Source organism: Dipodomys merriami, unplaced genomic scaffold (genome assembly GCF_024711535.1).
Source record: "Dipodomys merriami isolate MVZ:Mamm:240054 unplaced genomic scaffold, mDipMer1.0.p SCAF_7, whole genome shotgun sequence".
Taxonomy (NCBI): Eukaryota; Metazoa; Chordata; class Mammalia; order Rodentia; family Heteromyidae; genus Dipodomys; species Dipodomys merriami.
The window spans coordinates 60677168-60700343 of NW_027206290.1; the positions used below are offsets into that span (position 1 = coordinate 60677168).

At 38.6% G+C, this 23176-nt stretch overlaps 1 protein-coding gene across 2 annotated transcripts in view; it reads right to left on the bottom strand.

The window, feature by feature from the left end:
• Positions 1 to 2567: 2567 nt before the first annotated feature.
• Positions 2568 to 23176, bottom strand: part of Btbd3 (BTB domain containing 3) — a 32412-nt gene continuing 11803 nt past the window's right edge. Inside the window, exons 2-5 of one of the 2 annotated variants that reach the window (XM_070006740.1) lie at positions 10672 to 10969; positions 10082 to 10172; positions 9377 to 9495; positions 2568 to 6561 (exon numbers count right to left, since the gene is read on the bottom strand). In XM_070006740.1, the coding sequence (XP_069862841.1) occupies positions 5529 to 6561; positions 9377 to 9495; positions 10082 to 10172; positions 10672 to 10814 (1386 nt within the window). In that variant the 5' untranslated portion in view covers positions 10815 to 10969 and the 3' untranslated portion in view covers positions 2568 to 5528. Of the gene's footprint in view, positions 6562 to 9376; positions 9496 to 10081; positions 10173 to 10671; positions 11567 to 23176 lie in introns of those variants that run through there. The other variant, XM_070006738.1, reaches the window with a different exon arrangement.

The following is a 23176-nucleotide window of genomic DNA, read 5'->3' on the forward strand; positions in this document are numbered from 1 at the left end:
TACTCAGATCTCAGCCTCCTGAGTAGCTAGGATTACAGGTGTGAGCCACTGGCACCCAGAATATCTTTTAAGAAGTCCCCCTACTCCTTGGCCGATCTCTCCTTTACCCTTCTAGAATCTTCATTCTTTTCCCCATTCTTGGCCCACTTTGATCCTCATTTCTAGAACAGAGTGCACACATCAAAACCTCTTCAATGTCATTAACCTGATTTATGGCTAAAAGCTGGATAACAGTCTCATACATCAAGTACTGTCTTCCTGCTCCTCCGTTCATTATCCTCTTCCAGAGTTGGAACACAGCAGGTGCCTTCATTCTTCAACAGGGGACCTTGTACTCACGCCCCATCAAGCTGCCTTGCTAAACCTCTTCTAGAATGTGTACCCTGCCCCTACCCCCAATTTGCATCAGCCTTCTTCTCATGGATGATTCTGACACATCCCTTCAAGCTTAGTGGGAGAATTCCTTTTTCCACATCCACGCTGGCCTACATGTCCCTTTCCAGTGATCTGCTAGAAACGATAGCATTCTTCTGCTACCCCTTACCTACTGATTTGTTCTCACCATCCCTTGTTCTCTCAACCTCATTTAGCTCAGCAACACTCTGTCATCTGCAGACAGGAGTCAAGGGAGCCTTCTAGATATACAATTTCTCAGGCCCCACCTAAATTTAACCAGATTGGAATTTCTGGGGTTGGGACACAGTCATCTGTGATTCTTTTACATGAGACACGCGTGAGTCTGGACGAAGTTCCCAAGCTTACACTCCACACTGCGTTTGACTGGTCTCTGATTCCCCAGCATTTCTGCCTTCCTGGGATGAAATAAAAGATCAATAAAATATCAATGAATGAATGAATTGTGGGTTAATTCTTTGAATGACTCATTAAACCTAGTCTCAAGGGTAACTAAATTACTCACGAAACACTATAAATATTCCTTAGTCCATTAATGCCAGGAAATATCCTTAGAATGGGAATTTTTCTTTAAGAGTGAGTATCTCTGCTAATTTCTAATTTTGAACTGGTTAAGTCTCAGTATATTGTTCCAACACAATAGAAAAACCTGAAGTAATTTAAAGTTTAGAGGTCATTCAGATAAGCATGAGATGCCTAGTGGTCTCAGAAGTACATTTTTAAGGATTCTACAGAATAGGAGGACTCTCTGCTTCAAGCTTTGAAAACCTGATTATATGACCTCCTTTAAATAGTTACTATCTGTTCTTATTCTACTTTCTGAATACAGTAGTTTAGGAAGTAAACTGCAAATTGTGTAGACCCAGTAAGGACTGCCACATAACAAAATGTAGCAGACTTTTCTTTCATGTTATATACTGCTCACATATTTATCACAGTACTTCGTTATAATTAACGTATATCACTATTTTTTTAAACTTTTCTTCCCAGGTATAATTTCACTCCTATAAAACAGCTGATGAAATAAGTCATCTATTAAATATAAAATCATCTTACTTACCTTGGTGATTTCTTGACTGAGAAACTTTACATCACAGTCAATGTTCATTAGGGAAATAAATGAGCAAATTCTGCTTGTGAGAAATTTCTCTAGTATTCCTTTTGTTACCATAGCATTCTGAAAAGCAGAGAGTAAATGAAGTATAGAGAAAGAGTAGTAGGTAGCTGAAGAAAATGCTGAACTGTATTAATTAGTAATCTAAACTGTGCTTATCTTTTACGGAACTCTCTCAAAGGCATTCCAAACAAATGTGCTCTAACAAAATCAGTTTCTAAAAACACTTGCTTAATTTGGCCCCTAACTTTTATACCGCTTAGTTGCTCAGAAGTGCTTCCCACTTCTTGTTTTCCCTCAAATTTCAAGTTTGAGGTCTTCCTAGGCAAGTCAAGAATCAAAGGGGAAGAATGTGCAATTTCAGTGACTGGTTGATCTGGAATCCCAATGTCAGAGGAAAGTCATTCCCAATTATCTTGGAATAATGGAAACAAACAAGTGGATTATGTTTAAACAACAGAGAAGAGATAACAGCTAAGATTTTCTTGGATTTTGTGATTTAGGTTGCAACTGTGATGGAGCCTAGGAGAATATGGGTGTGTTATTTGTATTTAAGTTCTTGATGTAATAGAATGGGAAATGAATTGACTTTTCTATTTATTTTTTCAAATTCGGAGACCTCTGCCATTCTAATGATGTAGGAAGCTGAAGCCCTCCTGGTCACATTAGAAACCAGATGTTATGAAGAGTAACACCGCCTTAGTACAGGGAGATCCAGCAACAGCAGCTTCAGGATGCCAGCCAACCACACATTCCATAAGAGAAATATAAAGGCACCCATTCACTCCTTCCCAATTAACTTAAACAGTCAAGCTTTGAACAATGCAACTTATTAGCATATTCACTGTTCTCTTATGCTTTTGCCTCAAATTTTTCCTTCCTCAGGGATCACATATCTGAACCTTTAATAAAACAATTGCCCTTGTGAAAAGCACTCTATAAAACTCAGCACCAAAAGTGCCAGGGTGATTTTTCTTGTTTTGTTTTTCAACTATTTGAAGAGTAACAAAAATGCTAAGGAAACAAATCTATGAACCAGCGTTATTTTATTTGCATTTAACATGATTATACACATTCATGTGTCTAACAAGATCTGCACTGTTACATTAAAAATACAGTACAATAACATTCAACATGAGGTACTTCATATTTATATAGTTTCCTTCATAAATAATGCTTTAAGCTGCTAAAGTCAAGCACGCTGAGGCACAAGTGGCTACAGTGTCTTGAACTAGCTGAGCTTAGTTAAACACCTTAAAAAAACACAAAAAAAGGACAGTTCAGTGCAATAATTATGTAGAAATTAGATCATTTACTTAAATACTATTTTAAGATATGCTTAAAGAATGTTACATAGAACTGCTAGCCTAGTTACCCTTAATTTCCAAGCTGAACAACAAGGGTCACCAGGTACATTGGGAAAGCATCTACAGCGAATGCCTTAATAAAGCTGTGTTTATACACTAGAGTTGTTGTCGGCCTTGTAGTGTTCTGTTTTTGTTTTTTAAACTACATAGTTTAAAATTACCCAAGAAAGCAAAGCAAGCACACCAGCTTTCATTCCATTTTGCTGAAAATGCAGGAAGGAGGACAGGATTTAAAAGGAGAAATACCTTATTCTACATACAGTTTTTCAATTTTTTTTCCCACAGTTCTTAGCACAGGCCAATCAAATGTTGGTTATGTTGTTTCTTTCTTTTAAAGTAATAGTAAATAATAAGATTAAACTTCACCCAGTGTACATGACCTCATGGCTGTCACCCAGCAGTTTCATAGCATGTGGAGGGGCAGTTCAGCTCAGGAACAGGGGCACTGAGGGTAAACAGGGGACCAATGATGCCATACTAAGGCTATCCACCCCCCTCAATTATCCCACGGGAAGAAATTAGGATGAAATGTTTCTTCTTCTCTGGCTTAAAAAGAAGTGCCTTCTAATCAGGTCTACCAATATCATGGTAGCTAAGACACATTCAAAGTCTTAGGTAAAGCACAAAATTCTCTGTAGGAATATTTTTAATTGAAAATGTACCCTTATTTTGTCGATGCTTTGCCAAAACTATGATCTGTCATTTCCTAAATAAGAAATACTTGCTAGACAATTGTGGAAAGTTGCCTTGGGAGTTCTTATCTATACTCACCAGAAACAACTTCTAATCACCTATGCAAACAGACGTAGGTAATGGCAAAGAGTGATTAGAACATTTCCCATAATCCAGTGTTCTCCTCCATCAGGGAAGCCTGCTAAAGGCCACAAGCCCTTGTCTAACAGGGAAAGTAGTGGCCCAAATACACAGAGAGTAAGTATGGGCAGTCACTCATGGGGCCTTGCTGGGGCCAGCAGGGGGACCATTCCTGTCCCATTCCTTGCTAGCCAGGCAGGGAGGAGGCAATTCCTGAGTCGGCAAATGCACTCGCATGCCTTCATGCATGCAGGCACACACACCCCAGGACTAACCCCTAGCTCCAAGCAAGCCAGTTCTGGGCTTACAGAGCAGGAGAAGGAGGCGGCCAGGGACCACACTCTGGGTGGCAGGAAAGCCATCTCAGGAGCACACTGAGCAGAAAAACTGCCCAGAAACACATGGATACTGCACTGGAAGTGACCACACTGGAAACACTGCCAGGGTCACAGGCACTAAAATCAACACAAGCCATTACAGAAGGAGAATTTTTTTTTTTAATGAGCTTTTCCCTTCATTGTTTACATTACCCATGGACAAATTAAGAATGCTGGATGTGATGCTGATGTGGTGAATATTAGGTATAATCAAGTGTGTCACTCCAAATCATTTTTCAAAAAACCCTGCAGGCATCTATTGGCACTTTAAGATGGCCAGAGGCCAGATTCTAGCAATCCAGGAACAGCACAGAATCATAATCAACCAATCAGATAGTATATGGTCAAACATCAAATAAAGGATATTTCACATGTATAAAATAAAAAAGACAGCTTACCACATTAACATGTAATGCTATAAAACTAAAACTAATTGTTACTCCATTCCTCTAAAGAATGTTTGGTCCTTTTTTGTTAAGGGTAAAGGGAACAGGAACTCTGTACAATAACGACTTAAAAAAAAAAGTGGGAGTCCAAAGGCAAGAAAAGTTTGTCTTTTTCAAACTGTATATCCTGATGTATCTATCATCAAGTAAACCATCTGCAGTACAAACCTTTTTCAGGGCTCTTTTGTAAATCTGATTTCAGTGTAAATTACTAAGCTTGCAACTTCTTTCTGCTGACAATATTTTTCCCTTACAATTTTTGTTACTTCTAAAAGAAGTCTTTATATTATAGTACATTAACTTCTAGACTTTAAGAATATAAATCTGCTTTGGAGCAGAAGTCATGATCTGAACAAATACCCAATTGCTTATTTTCCTGTTTTACATTAACATTTTGAATTGTGTAATATGTAACAACCGCACGAATTGAGATTTAAAAAAAAATCAGAGCCCAGAGCAACCAATTTTAAAGGAATAGACAAGTAATACCACCATCTTCTTTTTAAATTATGACTGATTACAAAGCAAAACTCCCCAAAATTGTACACTGAGGTTTATTTCTCTTTTTGAAAATGAAGAGGGTCTATTTAAAAGTAATATTACTTTTAGACAGTAATAATATTGTTTTAGACTATATCTACTCATCAAATAAAACCCTTAAAAATTTGAGGTGATTCAAAATTTTCTTCAGAGGGACAAAACTGGATGGCCAGCGAGACACATGGAAGAACACAGCCTTCCAGGTACACACACGCAACTCTAAAAGTCACAAAGCCTTAGTAAGAATGTGGCTCCTCTAAGCACACCGTTAAAAGCAGAATGCTGCAATTTAGCCTGTACATAATTAAAAGGTTGAAAGAAATTAGGAACTGCCTACTGCTTCATCATGACAAATGACCTGCGCTGATCACACATCTGCAGTTGAGCTAAAGCATCAAGCAAGTAGGGCACAGATGCGCACCTCAAGCTCCCACTGCTCGAGCTCGGGTAGTGAAGTTCAAGCATAGAAGATAAGTTCAGGGATCTGTCCTCCCTGTACCCCAGTGCCATTGGTGCTATCTGAGGAGCACTGAAACTGAACAGTCACTTTGCCACACTGAACTTCCGTCATGCCTTCTTGTCCGAAGTAGCTGAGTTCGTTGCCATCCAGTATCACACTGGCTGTGTAGAAGGTGTCGGGCTCGATCTGCACTGGGTACTCAAACCACACAGGGAAGGTATTGCTGGATCCATCTGAGAAGTACTTGCTCAAGTTCTGCCCCAGAACAACGCCCTGCCTCTTGAGTTCTATCTTGGCACTATACTCTGCAGAGCCACAGCTGGAACCATACAGCCCGAAGCCTGCAATGAACACTCTTTTGTCCACTGCAAACTGGATGCTGTCACAGCGGCCCCGGTAGCGCCACTGGTTGCTCCGATAGGCACATGACTGGAAGCGGTGACAGCGCTGGGGGACAAGGCCCTTGCGGGCCTTACTCACAAACTGCAGCTCGGGCTTTTTCGCCGCAGTGTACCAGAGGAAAATGTCATTGGTCTCATTGAGAGTTAATACTCCGGACTGTGCAGCACCATTTGCAAAGTCATCGAGGGCCATGGTGGGTATGCGGATCAAGTAAAGTGCCTTCCCTAGGACCTTGCGTTTGTTTTCAATGCTTAGCGCCAGATCTTGTCGCTGGCATTCAACTTCAGCCCAGTTGAGAGCGGCTTCAAAAACCACAATTTCTTTGGCATTCAGAGTTTCCCTGCGAAGGATACTTTCTAATGTCTGGAAGTCAATGTCGCAGAATCCCTCAGATTTGAGCGCTAACTCAGCCTGTGCATCGATCACCTCCCAGCAGCGCTGTGTCAGGTCTGGCTCCTCAAACAGGCAGCTCTGGGAGAGGAGCACACAGGCGTTCTTGGCACTCAGGCTGGTCTCTAGGAAATTGACGCAGGCTCTGGCCAGGTGAGGGACGATGTATTTTTTGGCAGCATACAGTGTGGCAAGCACTGTGTCAGCAGCCAGGTCGATCTCATCACAATAGATGTATCTGAAAGGAAGCACACAACAGGTCATGGAATGCACACCAAGGGGGGAGGTTTGCAGTGATGGAGCCACTAGTTTCAAGATCATAATCTCGTATGAAAGAAAGATGTGTGTCTTAACAAAGCATCTGAAATATACATGCAGTTTACAGCATACAGTAATGTGTATATAATTAAAGACACTAACTCTGTTTCCATTGTAACCTCTGTCTAACAAGCTGTATTCAGTATCTTTATGTGAAAAAAGATTGCATATCAGATATATGCAGTATTAGAAAACAACAGCAAAAATCTATTATACATGTTCTATTACATTTCATCAAGGAGTCTCGCCTCATGCTTGAATGATAATATCTATAAATATAACTTACTATCACCTTTTCTATACATTCAAATAAAAACCAATGCCACTAATACTATGTCTACAATGAGTTGAGTGTGTCTTGATGTTTTGGGATTTTTCTTGAATATAAAATACAGCTTAATTATTAATTACTTTTCAAGTAGTTCCAAGCTCAATAAATTGTCAATCTATGGCCCTTAGTGCTGTCTCCTAGTTCACTTTACACTGAATCCAACAGACTTTAAACCTGTTTTTCAAATTCTAAATGGCTATCTTTCTCCACCTATGTTTCTCTACCTTCAGATTAAAAAATGAATTATTTCTAGATGTACTAGTATAAACATGACACATAAAAGTTTAAGTGGATATTGCATCTATGAAGTGAGTCCGTCTCAGGCAGTTAGGTGGAGTGGCAGTTTTCCAAAATGATCATAAAGGTAGACATTATCTGTTCTTACATTGCTGTGGATGAGGTGAGAAAGAGTCAGTGAAAACCACATATGTGAACAATATTGGTAACATTTAACATTAATTTTTTCTAGCTAAAGCATTCAGTACTTAAGTTTTCCTTCAGTTATTTCATTTTTTTAGTAAAGCACATATAACTTAAGAAAAGAGCAATAGCTTTTGCAGTATAGTAAAAAAAAAAAACAAAAACCTTTATGGATATGAAGAGGAAACATGTCTAAGGTCACAAACGCAATGCCCTTTTGCTCCCAGGAACCTTTCTCCATTCTACTAGGCTAAGCTAGCTACTACTAGCAAGGCCACTTAACAATACATCTGCACTCAGTTACACAGCACATGTGGAGCAACGAGGAACATGGTCAGGGCTTGGTAGCTCTCAAACTATCAAGGGAGTAGATATTGCCATTTATCATCAAGGCCTTTTCCAGGAATACTGGCTACGCACTCACAATGTGGGAGGGAGGAAGCCTCCTCACACTGTGTCAACTATGGTAACTTACTGCAGTTCTATTCTTACCACTTCATGTGAATGGCTTGTATCATTTTAAAAAGCTGTATTGCCATATGGTCCAGGCAACATATCCATGAGAAAAAAAGATACTTGATAAATGATAAATCAAATGACTGGGTGAGAAGTCACTCTTTGTGGCTTTCGTTTACATTTCCTGATTACGCATATGTCTACAAGGACACATGCAGCACTTTACCTGACTGCAGTGGAGTTAAAATGCTGAACTAGTGCTGCATTCTACTCAACCACAGATCACACTGGCACATACACAATGCTGACTTTGAGGGGGGAGAGGCAGGAATACTGAGAGGTAAATGGGTTTCTGTACAGACATCTTCGTAAAAAGCAGTGGAGTAGTTTTTGTTTATAGGCTTTATATATCCACTTGCCTTTAATTTCCCTGCCTTTCACTGAGAAAGTTCTAATCAGCAGCAATTAGATTTCAAAACTCCAATAGGAATAAAGAATTAAATATGCTTAAGTTCTAGAACTCTTATTTTTCAGGAGGCAGTAAATAATACATAGAAGCATTTTAGCCATTTGTGAAAGTATTGCTCAACTTGATCCACTAAGAAATTGTTTTTAACAGACATTTTATTTATTCCAGTGAACTACAATCTCTAGAGCAGCAGATAACCTTAAACTCAATACTTCAGGGTATCAGAAATACAGATAGAGAAAAATCAGAGAAGTATAATTTTGAATAATGACTAGAGTTTAATCACATGGAGCTATCTCCTGTAGCATCAGCACATGGTAATGAAGATGATTTCATGTAATGTTTAACATATATTACCACACAGAAAAGAGCCACTAGTTGTAAAACTTTATATCCATATATGTATTTTATATTTCTATATTCTCAACTAAAGGATTTTCTGCATCAATGTGAAAAGTAATAAGCTATTCATAGCTTTCAAAAATTACTCCTGCAACATCAAGAGTAAATGCATCTTATCCTTGAAGAGGATCCAATTTTGCATGTTATGTATGTGTGCCCCAGTATAAGACTATTTCCAACAAATAGTAAGTTAAGTTCTGCCTTTGCTGTCAGGAGGTCATTAACTCAGAAAACTTAGCATTCTCCAACCTGGTGATACTTAAATAGGGTATATAATTTCTGTAATTGTGAAGTAAAAATGGAATTCTTTGAAGACTTCTTTATATGCCCTGTTTTCAGAGAGAACATGTTCTATTAATGTCTACTCCTGCAAGTTATTTTTTTTCTAATTGTAAGGCATTAAACGTCAAATTGTTATGCATGCCATTTGCCCTCATATCTTATGCCAAACTGTGATTATAAATGCTTGCATCATTCTACATGCTTTCCACTGAAAGGAACAGCAGTTTTCTCCAAAAAAAACGTTTTCAAGGTAAGCAGCACCCTCTCTCTTCAGATTTCCTTTAGAGTTAGGCAGAACTTACATTTAACTTTGAAGCCAGCCAAGTACAAATACAGCATAAACAAACTCTTTCCAAACATACAAATAATGCTTACTTCAGCATAGCGAGAAAAGCAGCAGGTTCGACATCTGGTATACGAATTTCATCTTTGTCCTCAGCAAGTTCTCCGTAAAACATTGCATGGAATACAGAGCTCCCAACAGCTAAGACATACTGTGGAGACAGGAAAATCTTATTTCATGCACTAAATTGAAAATGTTTTCAACAAATCAATCCAGAAAAACAACTCTAAGCAATCAGCTTTAGTGGACATAGTATCTAAACCTCTTAAAAAAAAAAAAAAAAAAGTAAAGATAACTGGCTACCTTGCCAGGGAAGCATGAACTGTTCATATAAAAAACAAAAACAACAGAAAAAATAAGGTCACTATACTAATTATCTCAAAAACCTGGAGAAATTAATGTCCAGGTCCTGCACTGCAAAATAAATAAAAGCTTACCTCACCAATTTCTATGAGAAGGGTAAACGTAAGACTTTTCTAACCTGTCACAACAACTTCCCATACTTGGAGAGTTAAGAGGGCATGTTTTTGTGTGATACATAAAGCAGTGCAGAGGAAGGAAACAAAGAAAAATTAAGCGTGGCCAAAGCCCTTTGGAGAGGGTACGCTTGCTCTGTAATCGGGTAAAACATGCTCTGCCTGCTATCGGCAAGCTGCCAACACCAACTTCCAGCCTGACTAAGAGGGTCTCTTCTTTGTGAATCTCAGTACTAAACCAGTAATGCAGCTGTTGCTTACTTTGTGTCCTGGTAACCGCTGAGTCCCACCTGGTGGCCCAACCACAAAATGTACATCTGCCATCAAATCATTATTGAACATCACCGCATTTCTATAAACAGAGGTAATTCATTAATTCAAAGCAGCCAACAATCTTAACATCCCCATCCCTTCCTCAAAATACAAAACCTGCAAGAGAGTCACAGGCTAAGCCATAGTTTAATAATTTCATTTCACGGCAAAACAACACATAAAGGTTCTAACTAAAAAACTGTGTTTGTAATCATGGCAAACACATGGGAAGGAAGTAAAGTTAAAAGAAAAAAGTTATGCAAACTTTTACATGGCTAAAAACAAATAAGAGTTTCTATCTTCCATGACCCACAGACACAACCCTGTCTTTATCTGTTAAAGCTTGCAAAAACATTTTTATCTAAGAGGAAAACAGCTGTACTGATTTGGAAAAGATACCAAGCAGTTTTCCATTACCAGTAAAGCATCTGGGAAAAGAGGAAACACTGATCTGTGTTAAAATACTTTGCAGGTTGTACAAAAGCACAAACTTCAACACAGAAAACTTTTTCAAGTCCATGTGCTGGCCCGTCACTTACCTTTCTCTAATGGTAGGATAAAGACCCTGCCAATTTGGGGCGGGGATGAGGTTGTTGTTACTGAGATTCTGCTGGTGGTACTGCTGGACAGTGGTGCTGCTGGAATTGGCTGGTTTTTTGCGAGGGAATATATCAGCAGCCATCTTCTTCTTCTTTTTAGTCTTCAAGGTAATTATTTCATAACAAACTGGGGGCAACTTGCTGTTGCTGCTGCCAGCGCTGCTGCTGCTGCTGCTGCTGCTGCTGCTGCTGCTGTTTGCTTTCTTTGAGCTTTTCTTGGACCTGTTCTTTACCGTCTCTGGAAGCATCAAGAAGAAGGTGAGACATTTCATGTTCTTTTCCTTGTCATCTACCATGAGTACAGTATGTCTCTCTTTACAGCTAGATATCCCAAATTGATTCGAACATCAAGAAAAAGAGGCTAGCCGGAGTTAAGATGTAAATAGGAACCAACAAGCTGGTATTTTGCTTCTTTTCTCAGCCAGGCAAGGTGACCTTTTCACTATGTTGAATAGAAACTGGCTTTAAGTTTTATCCAGTACTGGATCTGTTAAATACATCCCCATCATGATTCCTGTTTCTCTTACTTGCTCATAAAAATAACCGTTTCCTAGATCACCTGAAAATGCTACACTGAGCAAAGATGACAGGCAGAGAGCTGTAGTACTTGTTTTCTGAATTAGGTTAGCAAGATGTACTGGAGCCGAGCGAGCAAGCGAGTGTGTTCAGCCGGCTGAAGTTGTGTGGTGAATGGATCGGAGGAGAGGAGAGTAGGTATTACAGCCCTGCAGATGGAGTCAGACAGCCAGTGCTCCGAGCCAATAGCTGAAGTCACCAATCATGATTGGACCAAGCAAAACAGTGACACCTATTGTAACATGCATAGTTCTGATATTAAAGGAACAGTAGTTGCATTCTCTTGTCTACTGTATATTTAAATAAGATAAACAACACATGAAACATATTTGACAACAGGAAGGGAGGAGTTTATGAACACAGATTTCTCTTTAGCACGTGGATAATTTCATTTCCTCTGTTCAACAAGCAGGATCAATTAATAAAGAATATAAACCAATATATCTACTCTATATTTCTGATTTTTTTAAATCTTTGTCCCAGCAGTGTCTACTTTCAAATATTACAAACAAAATCCTCTCATCCATAAATTTTTAATGTTGGGGATTAACAACAGCCAAATCACACAAGCACATTTATTACAGTTTAAAAGGAAAAGGTTATTTTTTTTCCCGATCTCTTTGAATTCAAGTTAAATTCTAGTGCAAAAGAAGAAAGCTAAAGCTGTGTATTCAATATACCTTCCAATGATTTCTAGCTCCTAAAATGATCTTTGACAGAAGACTCAAGTCACAAAACATTGTTAATTAGGATTAGATTATACCACCATGCTTAGCTGCACTGAAGCATAAGACAAATTCTAGCTGCAAAAAAATAACATTCAAATAAGACAAATTTGATAATCAGTGTTTAAAGGCTATAATTCACTAAAGATATGTCAGATGGGGCTCTGTTCAGGATCTCAAAATCCAACTTAACTGTTAGCACTACATTTAATCCTGTTACAATGTTAACAAATATAACCCAGGACTTCTAACACAGAACCCAACAATAAAGCTATTTGAAATGATAAATGTCTATCTGCTGCTGCCTAGTTAAAATCCAAACAGGTAATCCCTGCTTTAAATCAGAATAAAAATTCTTTTATGGTTTTCATAGATGTAAAATCCTTAATAATTTCTGGGAAAAAATTAGAGCAAAATCTGCTGTCGATTTTACACATGCTTATTAATTTGTAGAAGGACTAATAAAGAGATTTAATCTCATCCCTATCCTTGGACTAACATTCATTTGTTCAAAGCACAGCAACTCCTCATCACTGGCCTCCCCTCCCCTCTGTCCTTCCTGACCATGGCCTGGTTTGTTGTACAATATTCACCTGAATAATCACAGCTGACAAGAGAAGACTCAGCAAATGAGAACTGTAGTTATTATTATAAGTAATATTCCAGTAAAGACACAACAGTCTTCATATTTCTAGGATTCTAAGTCACTAAATTGAGCCAAGGAATACCATCTCTAAAACCATAATTATTATTCAAATCAGTTGCAAAATTATCGCAAAGAATACCATGTAAGAGAAACACAGTCTTTAGCACAATGTTGCATGTTCTCATTTTAGATGGACTCTGAGTGCTGCTATTTATTAAAATTACTAAACATTATTACCAATTGCAGGACTAATAGACACATCCTATATGTTGTGTTTATGTATATATATATATATATATATATATATATATATATATATATATATATAATTCCCCCCCCATGTCAGTTCTGGGGCTTGAACTCAGAACCTGGGCAATGTTCCTGAGCTTTAAGGCTAGCACCACTTGAGTCCCAGCTCCATTTCCAGCTTTTTACTGGTTAACTGGAGGTAAGTGTCATGGATTCTGCCCCAACTGTGTTTGAAATGAGATCACAAGATCTCAGCCTCCTGAGTAGCTAGAATTACAGGTAAGAGCCAGGGGCTCCTAGCTCTCTACACTTTTAAATCACCTTCAAACACTCTAAAATTTATTACCAAATAGAGTTTTCTCACTCATTCCTACATCTCTTGAATTTTATAGCAATTTCAAGACATAATGCATCTGTCCTAATAAGGTAAACAGGTCAAGAAGTTCATCAATCTTTAATGAAAATATCCCAATATATGCCCTGCTAATCATGTGGTAGATTAGGTGCTGGACATACAATGTGGGAGACTAAGAAACAAGCTGAAAAGATTAGCCAATAGTGGGTTTCAATTGCTTTTGTAATTTCCAGAAAGTTAAATCACAGTTATATGTTAATGAAAAAGTTACCAACAGAATTTCCGCTCTTTTTTTTTTTTTTTTCCTTTTTCACCAGTAAGAGGTTTGCCTGCCCTTCTACCTTTAGTAGGATTTTTATATATTCGGCTTGGGGTCTACACGAATGAGGTTTTAAACGAAAGAGACCCTTTAAATCATGTAAAATTGCTCTTGTTTCACAAGATACAAGAAGAGGTAATGAATGTTAAGTCCACAGTTCAACAGTCAGGCAACCCCTGCTCTGCAAGGAAAATCTGTTTGTCCCATTCACTCTGATTTTCCCTCTTAGCAATCACCCCACTTCCTTACTTTATCTTGTGCATATTTTCGTTCTACTGTAAAAGGACAATGTATATGTAAAGGTTACAAAGAGGAAAGACAAGAGCACAATCCAAAACCTAACATCCACACCGCGACAGACGCATATGATAGAAAGAAAAGAATGCTGAAACAATACTTTCTGGAAAGAAATGGGGCAAAAGCTTTCAAAAGATGGGTCAGCTATTAAGAAGCTGCTAAGATACAGAAGAGCCTCTCTGGGTATATCAAAAGTAAGGAAACCATCCAGTCATGGTTAACAGGGTTCTTTGTTCAAAACCAACAATGCTGGCAACTCTTGCTTAACTTGCTCTAACTCTGGACTCCCTGTCTGAACTTGTACATGGCTTACTACGAGTCATGTAAAAAGTAACTACAGTGAGGTTGGGTGAGGTGTAAACAGGGTAAGGCAGATGAAGAAATATCTAGTATTTCCAAAACTGATTCATGAATTCAACAGATGAGAGATGTTTAATCTGATGGTAAGAAGTAATGGCTTAGTGTTCTGGTTTTGCTCATTTTTCTTTTCAATACCAACCAAAGTTCAGCTTGTGATCTGGGAGGTTAAAAGATAGGCAACTAAACAGACTGTCCCAAAAGATAGCCACTGCTGCTGGTCCACATTCTGTATTGTTTTCTAAATTTGGAGATGAAGATGGAGTCAAGCATTGGCAGCATACACGTTGAAAAAAAGCCAAGAGCCAAATGACCTTAAGGTTAGTTACTTTAGTATTTGCAAGCCTCATTTTCCTCATCTGCCAAATGGGGGTAATTATACCAGTTCAGGTTAACTATAAAGGCAAATTATATGCTTATGAAAGCACTTTGATAAAAGTTTGAAAACACTCAAAAAAGGTAAGTTCTTACTATTAGTGGCAATTGTATCCAAGCAGGAAACAATACTGGTAGTGTAAAATGAATCTGCATGTACCTCTGCCCATGTGCATGGCTACAGACATTTTATCTCTGCTTTAGGCTTGCTCTAGCCCCACCTGTGGGCCAAAGAGCAGCCTGGTGATTTGTGAATCATGCTCCCATTTTGCAGCTGCTCTGAAGACTGCATAACTGAATGAAGATTCATGTTGTACATTTTTTTTCTTTTTCAAGGTACTGGGATTTGAACTCAGGGCCTTGTGTTGCAGGGCAGATGCTCCCCTGCTATTCATGTCCCTAGCCTTTCTGCACTGTTTTATTTGGGGAGCAGTCTCTCACTGCCTGCCCAGGAATGCACCAGGACCATGATCTACCCATTTTAGTCCTCCTGTAGTAAGTGGGGTGATAGGCACGCACCACTACACCCAGTTTCTTCCATCAAGACAAAGCCTTGTGATCTGCTGAAGGGCAGGACTTAGAAGCATGATCCTGCTGATCTCAGCAGACCACAAAATTAGGATGACCCATGCACCACCCTGTCCAGCTGGGTTGAGAAAGGATCTTGTGTTTACTTCTGCCCAAGCTAGCCTTGAACTCTAACTTTGCTGTTCTCTATAACTAGAACTTGAACTATAACTATAACGTACAACATTCCCAACTGTATATTTTGATCAAGTCCACATCAATGGCTAAATTTTGCAGTATTATTTCCAAGTTAGCACTCAAGAGCTCCCATTCTAGGCCTGTATCTATTGTGGACTTCAAAGCTCCATGAAGCCACCTATTGGCAGATGCCTCAGACTATCTTTTAGCCTAAAGCCACAAGCAGTTTATCTCATAAATTAACAATATCTATTCAACTGGATTTCTTAATGATGACCCAGAGTTTGAATTTAGCCACAAGTGTGATAAATACCTAATACTAACCATGGGCAAGGTGGTTCCTAAGAGCTGTCTTGAAAACAGCCAAGCTTCACTAAACAACTACCTTAGAGCCACACAAAGCTCCAGTTAGATTTGAATTGTCTTTTAAGTTTTGGGGGGAAAAAATGCTCAAAGTTAGAATAAAATTATTCTCAGAAGGCAACAATGATTATTCTTTTAAAATTCTACATAGCATTAAACGTGTTATTTGATTACAGCTCTTAAAACATACTGTGTTGAGAGGCTCATGGACAGTGCCCATGCTGTGAGAGTCCCAGGACCAGTAAACACACACACACACACACACACACACACACACACACACACACACACACACACACAAACACACACACACACACACACACACACACACACACACACACACACACAGTGTCTCACTCAGTGTGTGGCTTTTTTGGAATACTAAACAACTCATCTAAATCTCAACTTTTAGGTTAATTTTATGTGATTCTGGGAAGGAATATAAAAACTTTATCGTAGATACCACAGATTCTTCTGTGAAGTGTAAGATACATTCGTAAAAACCATTTAATTTGCTACTTTATATAGTTTAAAATGATCTCAGTAAATTTCCTCATGTCTAGTGTTAACTATATTTTCTCATCCAGCTTTAGGTTTTAAGAATTTAAAAAATCGATGTAATATGTGACACAATGTTTTATTTGATGTAGTTTCTTTAATATTATTATGAGTATTCTTCAACTAAAACTATGTGTAAATATATGGTAAGTTCTATTAATTTTAAATTTTACCACAAAAACACATACATTTTTTAGTTTCTCTGAGATGCATCTTAAAATTTATGGTAACTAATGAATATGACTATTAGGCTTTCTCCCAATGATACAGAAAATAACAGCATGTCTTACAACTAATGGCACCTTACAGTTAGTAAAATGAGATACAATTTATATAATTCAACAGAGAAAAAGAATCACTTCTTTAGGCTGGTTAATTATTCTGTTAACCGGGCAAGATGATGCTCAGAATTCTGGCTGAACTACATTAGAATAATTGAGCTTTCATCAAGTAGTCATTTGATAAAGTATATAATCACAATTCTCAATTGAGACTGCTACTATGACAACCGTTAATATGGTAGAAAATCTAGATGGAAATCTCAAAATGAAAACTTCCATTGCCAGAACTGGTACGAATTCCAACATTAATAGAATCCATTTCTTGTATTTTCTCACAGCACATAATTATTCACATACATAAACTGATTAGTAGAAGGCTGAAACTCTGAGTAATATTTGCTAAAGACAGTTAGCATTTACCAAGACAAGATTAACTTACAACAACTTCATGTACATCATAAACCTGGAAGTAAATGAGTTCTTAGAAGATAAGGTATACTTTCAAACAGAATTTATATTAAAATGCTAGCTTAAAAGTGAGAAATGTGCCAGGCACCGGTGGCTCACGCCAGCAATCCTAGCTATTCAGGAGGGTAAGATCTGAGGATCACGGTTCAAAGCCAGCCTGGGCAGGAAGTCCATGAGACTCTTATCTCCAATAAATCACCAGAAAACCACAAGGGGCACTGTGGCTCAAGTGGTAGAGCGCTCGCCTTGATCTGAAGCTGAAGGACAATGCCCAGGCCCAGAGTTTAAGCTCCACAACCAAAAAAGAAAAAAGTGAGAAATGTTATCCTATTATAATGAATCAATCACAGAATATTCTTACTAGGAACTTGAAAACAATTTTTCAAATGAAAAGATCATACTTCATGAGGTCTCTGAAAAACTCTTAATAGGGGGCTTCTCTGATACAAAAGGGGATTTAGACATTAGAAATGGGAACTATGGAACTACACAGCAGTAGCTTTCTCCAGGTCATTTGTTTGCTTTAGATGACAGAGCAAAAACAATGTGTTTTGGTCAAAGAAAGATCCTCCCAAAGATGATGTTTACTTTGGCTTGTGATGCTTTTTTTTTTTTGATGTCAGAAAGATAAGCATCAAGAACATCTCCAAAATCAGATCATTAAATGTGTCATTCACATTTAAACAAAGAACATCTCGCTCTACTTGGGAAAGGCACCCTGTTCCAATGAGCACATGGACTGAGAAGAAAGATTCCAGACAATTCCCAAGCTACCAGATACTCTATATCAGTCCTGATTAATAGTGGGACTCCAAATGTCAAAAACCAAATGTACTCAACATGCACAACTCTTGGAGACAAATCCGTACAATCAATAAAACCAGGCCCTAATACAAGCCACCTACACACATGCTGCTCCGGTGCAGGAGTGGAGAATGTCAAGCCAGAGGACCATATAAGGCCCTTCAAGTCATTTGGTCTGGCCCTGCCAAGGTACTCACAGACAGGACTCGAAATTCAATAAATCTAGGAACATTTTTTCAGGCAAAATTTAATAAATATAGGCCAGCAAATGTGATGCTATAAATATCCAAATGACCCTTGACAGAAAAAAGGTTCCCAGCCCAGCCTCAGAGACTCAAGGGTGCTGAGATGTAAAAGCTCATGCTCTATCCTTTTGAGATATAAAAGCTCATGCTCTATCCTTTGATTGAATGCCTCTCCCACCACAAATACCTGAATAATGTAAATTGTATTTTAAACTGTTCTGAGAAAAGGTCAGGAAAGATGTTCTCTTACTTTAATAAAGCCACTGAAAAGAAGCTACAACCTTGTGTTTCCACCATCACTATGAATGTATACCCACATGATCTCAATTAATTAGTAAGTGATGAAATGCCTCCAACTTTGTAATGTATGTGATTAGGAATGAAATGCAACAAATTTTTGGAGAAATAATACAAAAAATCTAAATAAAACTGAGAAGTCTGCCTTACTGAGAAAGATCTAAGAAATTCTGCTGTGGGAAAACATGAAATTACAAACGGGTACCTCCTTAGCCAGGAGCTAGTGGCTCATGCCTGTAATCCTAGCTACTCAGGAGGCTGAGATCTGAGGGCCAAAGATCAAAGACAGCCCTGGCAGGAAAAGTCCATAAGACTTTTGTCTCTAATTAACCCACCAAAAAGCAGGAGGAAGAGCTGTGGCTCTAAATTGTAGAGTGCTAGCCTTGAACAAAAGAGCTCAGGGGCAGCTCTCAGGCCCTGAGTTCAAGCCCCATGACTGAGAAAAAAGAAAAAGAAAAAAAAAAGAGTACACCTCCACATCCTGTTTCTTTTTAGTAATGTTTTGCTTTGTTTGTGACAGAGTCTCACTATGTGGCTCTGGCTTCTAACTCAAAATCTCCTTTTCTTACAGGTTAACACCCAGTTGCTTCCCTGCTCCTTTAGGTGGATGGATTAGAGATTAAATTTAAGGGCATTGTATTTGCTAGGCAATTGCTCTACCACTTAAGCCATACCTTGCAATCCTTTCTGTTTTAGGCATTTAACAGATATAATTTAGCTTTTTGCGCTGGCAGACCTCACTTGGACTATGATCCTCCAGGCTAAACTGGCTAAGTCTCTTGGAATTAATTACAAATGAACACCTCCTTTTCACACCCTACCCCCAGCTTGCTCTCTTGCTAAGTCTTGCTAAGTTTTTAACTGGTTGACCTCAAACATCCCATCCTGTCTCCAATTCTGATATACCTGGGCTTGTAGGCCTAAGCACCATGCCTGGCTTCACATTCAATTTCTAACTTCTAACCTTTGACGTAAATGTCACCACATGAAATAAAAACCTGTAAATACATTACTAAAATGAGGAATAATATCTCCTAAGAAAAACTTCATGTAGAACCCAAAGCCTGTGACAGAAGGTTATTGTAGAAACCAACTATTGGTAAAAACCCCAAAGTAAAACCTGTTCTAAATCTAATCTAATAATTGGTCTCCACTACTTTTACTAGCTTTAGAGTGTACATTACCTAAGGATGTTATGAAGGACACTGTATAAAGATGATTGTGCTGGAAATGTTGGCACAATCTTAACTATATCAACACCAAGTAACCTTGAGAGACTCACTTCATTTGTGAGGAAATAAGGACCCTCGCAGCCAGCAAGTAGTTCTTTGTTGCTATACTTTCTTATACTATTCTAATAGAAATGGAAGCTAAGGAGTTTCTATGTTTAACTTGATTTGATCTATCAGAACTAAGAAAGGTATTTCAAACAAAATTCATTCATAAGAATACACCCTACAAGTCGTTTTCCTGTTTTATTTGTTCATGATTATGAGCTACTATTGTTATAAGGTAACTCAGTTGAAAGAATCATAGAAGTCACAATTCCAGAGGTCGAATTGGGAGTCTTTACTGGCAAATGCAGGCAGACTCCTGTCACAAAGGCCTGTAGCTCTGTGAATATACTTAACACAGAAAACTGAGCCATGACAGCTGGAGAGGAAAGAATGAGCAGAAAAACAATACCAACAAACCAGATCGACTCCAATGGAGAGCTCAAGTGGGACACCATGTTGACTAGGGGGGGAGCCAGGAGGCAGGAGACACAGGAATATAATGGTCCCTGAGCTGGTCTGTCCTAAAGTGTGTCAGGGTCAGGGGACAGGGTCAAAGGTCAAGAGCCTCCCAAATTCAAGGCACAGGACTGACAGTAACCTATCATCTAAGTCCCCATCTCTACCTCTCAGAATTTAGGCATGCCCATTAACTGGGAGGTAGGATTTCACCTTTCCACCATGAAGACAAGATGGTATGAGTCAAACCCGATTTCCTACCCACCACATGGCCAAGATGGCACTGGCCAGACCTAGCCTCCCCATTTCATTATGTATATAAAGCAGTACATGGACTACTTAAGAGTTACAAAATAAAAAAATCTAATTGCTCATAAAATAATTCTCAAATACGTTTCATTCAGAAAATCAAGGAATGTTCTTGGAATCGTGTTCTTAAATTGGATTTCCCCCAAAGAGTGGCAACGCAACAGTCAGTACCTGAAGTTTAAAAATAACACAAAGAAAAACAACCATTTCCCCAGTTAATGTCTACACAGACTCCGTCAAGATCCATGGTAACAATGACAACTGGAACCAGACCAATACAGAACAATCTCTGAAAACAGATCAAATGTACATCTGAGCCAGGTCTCTCTGCCTAAAGACTTCACTTAGGCAGCTGTACGAAGGCCATGGTCTCAAAAAAGGCAACAAGAAATATTTGTTAAGTGGCATGCAGCCAAATCTTAGCTGCACTCTGTGATGCTCTTCCTCAAGAGGCTATCATATGAATTAAGGGTGAACTTGTATGCATGACAAAGGAGTACAGACTAAGAAGAATTTCCTCCCTTCTCTCAATGAGAAAAGGCCAGGCTTGCAGCAATGCATTTTAGATCTCGATGACCTCCCTGACTTGCTATTAGGTCTTCTAACCTTCATTCCTTACATTACAAATGGCTTGTTTCCTACAAGTCTCAGTGCCTTTTTTTTTTTTTTTCCTACAACCCCATCAAAAGCCTATCGCCTATCCATCCTTCAAGTTCACAGGATACTTCATGCAGGATGATTCCTGGTACTTGACTATGCACAAGTGCTGTACTTTTCACATTCTACCTTGCCTTCTGTTGCCTTATTAAAGTATGCATTCTCTGAGGACTACATATCAAATTTCCTATGAGAACTAATATTGCCCTTACCTACTCACCTGTCTTTAACTGGTGACTTAAAGGCTAAAACCTACACCTCCCATTAGCACTTTTGATTGTATTTGAGGTAAAATGGTTCCTAGACAGGGTCCTTCCATATTTTTGCAAGCTTAAACTAGGTGCAGTAGCAAACAACCTAGACAACTATTAAATGTGACCCGGGGCTCTCTTGAACATGTCTAAACACAAATGGCATATTATCATAATACTTCCTCTTGCATCTAATCCAACTGTTGTAAAGCTCAACTTGAAGCAAGCCCCTACATGTGCACAAAGTAAAGGCTTTGCTACAATAGAAGTCTAAAATTTAATTATATCAAACATTTACAGAAAAGTGAGTGTAGATTACCAGGAAGAAGAACCAGTTACAGGACAAAACTCCTTTATCAGCCAACCTCAATTCATAGTTTAGTATATTTACATGTAGCACCAGTAGAAATTTCTAGTGATTTAATGAACTGGAAAGGATGATAAATTCTCAGTAATTCACATGAAAGGAGGAAAGCAACTATATGGATAATCAAAAAGAAAAAGGATAATTAAAAAGACTTTTTATGTGGCCTTGAAATTCATCTGTACTTAATATTGAATGGATGAATTTCCACTACATTAGACACACCCAATCTTCAAACAAAGTAATAAAACAGGCTTGTGTGCACAGGGAAGTTAAAAATGACTTTCCTCCCCCACAAACAAAGTCTGCTGCCAGGATGGGCGATGTCTCACTTCAGATTAAGGAGCAATGTAAGCAGAAGTAGACACAGACTCTTATATCTGTGTCTTGCTCTACTCAGAAGAACCAGTGTTAAGCAATTAGGTATTTGACCTCTTTCAACGAAGGAAGGAAGGAAGGAAGGAAGGAAGGAAGGAAGGAAGGAAGGAAGGAAGGAAGGAAGGAAGGAAGGAAGGAAGGAAGGAAGGAAGGAAGGAAGGAAGGAAGGAAGGAAGGAAGGAAGGAGGGAAGGAGGGAAGGAAGGAGGGAGGGAGGGAGGGAGGGAGGGAGGGAGGGAGGGAGGGAGGGAGGGAAAACATCAATCTATATACTCCCCTTACAATACCAGAATAAGCATAGAGATGGCAATGTCAATAGTGGAATGCCCATGGCAGTGTAAGTCTCTTGTTGGGTCTCTAAATTTGGTGAGAAGAAACTTTAGCCACTAGTGATGACTTTTCAAAACATTAGTACTGCTGAAAAGCAAGAATGGAAAACGTATTCTTTATGTGTCTGGTTTAAAATTATTAAGTGTTTTAAGAGCTGTGCATTGGCCTAGATAAAGAAGTATTTGAAGTAGACAACAGAATCTTTCCACATCTCATCAACATCTGGCAGCAGTGATGCGTAACTAAAAGCATTTACAGAAGGGACATTTACCTAAAACAGAAGAGACAGGGTTTTTGCCAGGAGCTCCAAAATGAAAAGACAGTCTGTAGCCTAACTTTGTGCCTGTTTTTACTCTTGATGCCAAACCAATGGACCCTCAGCAGCTGCAGGGAAGACATGCCACATTGCCTGAAGAATTGATGTATGTAAGAGAAATGTGCCAACCTATGTCACAAAAATTAATATTAGCAGTAAAGCAGCGAACACTCTGCCGGTTCTATGATGCCATTTGACATCTTGGCATTGCCCTATTTCAGAAATTTCACAGAATATGAAGTGCAAGATCTTATTAATTGATACTATCCTTGGCAAGCTTAAGAAACAAATTCAAATGAGCTTTGGGTAGACAACTGACCCTTGAAAATGCACAGAAAAGAAAAGGCAAACATATCTCTGAACATTTGCTTTCTGAGAAATAGCAGTATTTGCCATCCCCCCCACTCCCCCCTCCCCGTGGAAAGCATGGTTGCCAATGTTTAGGAGAATTGTTTTGCTTTTTTGTTTAAATTATAGAGATATATTAG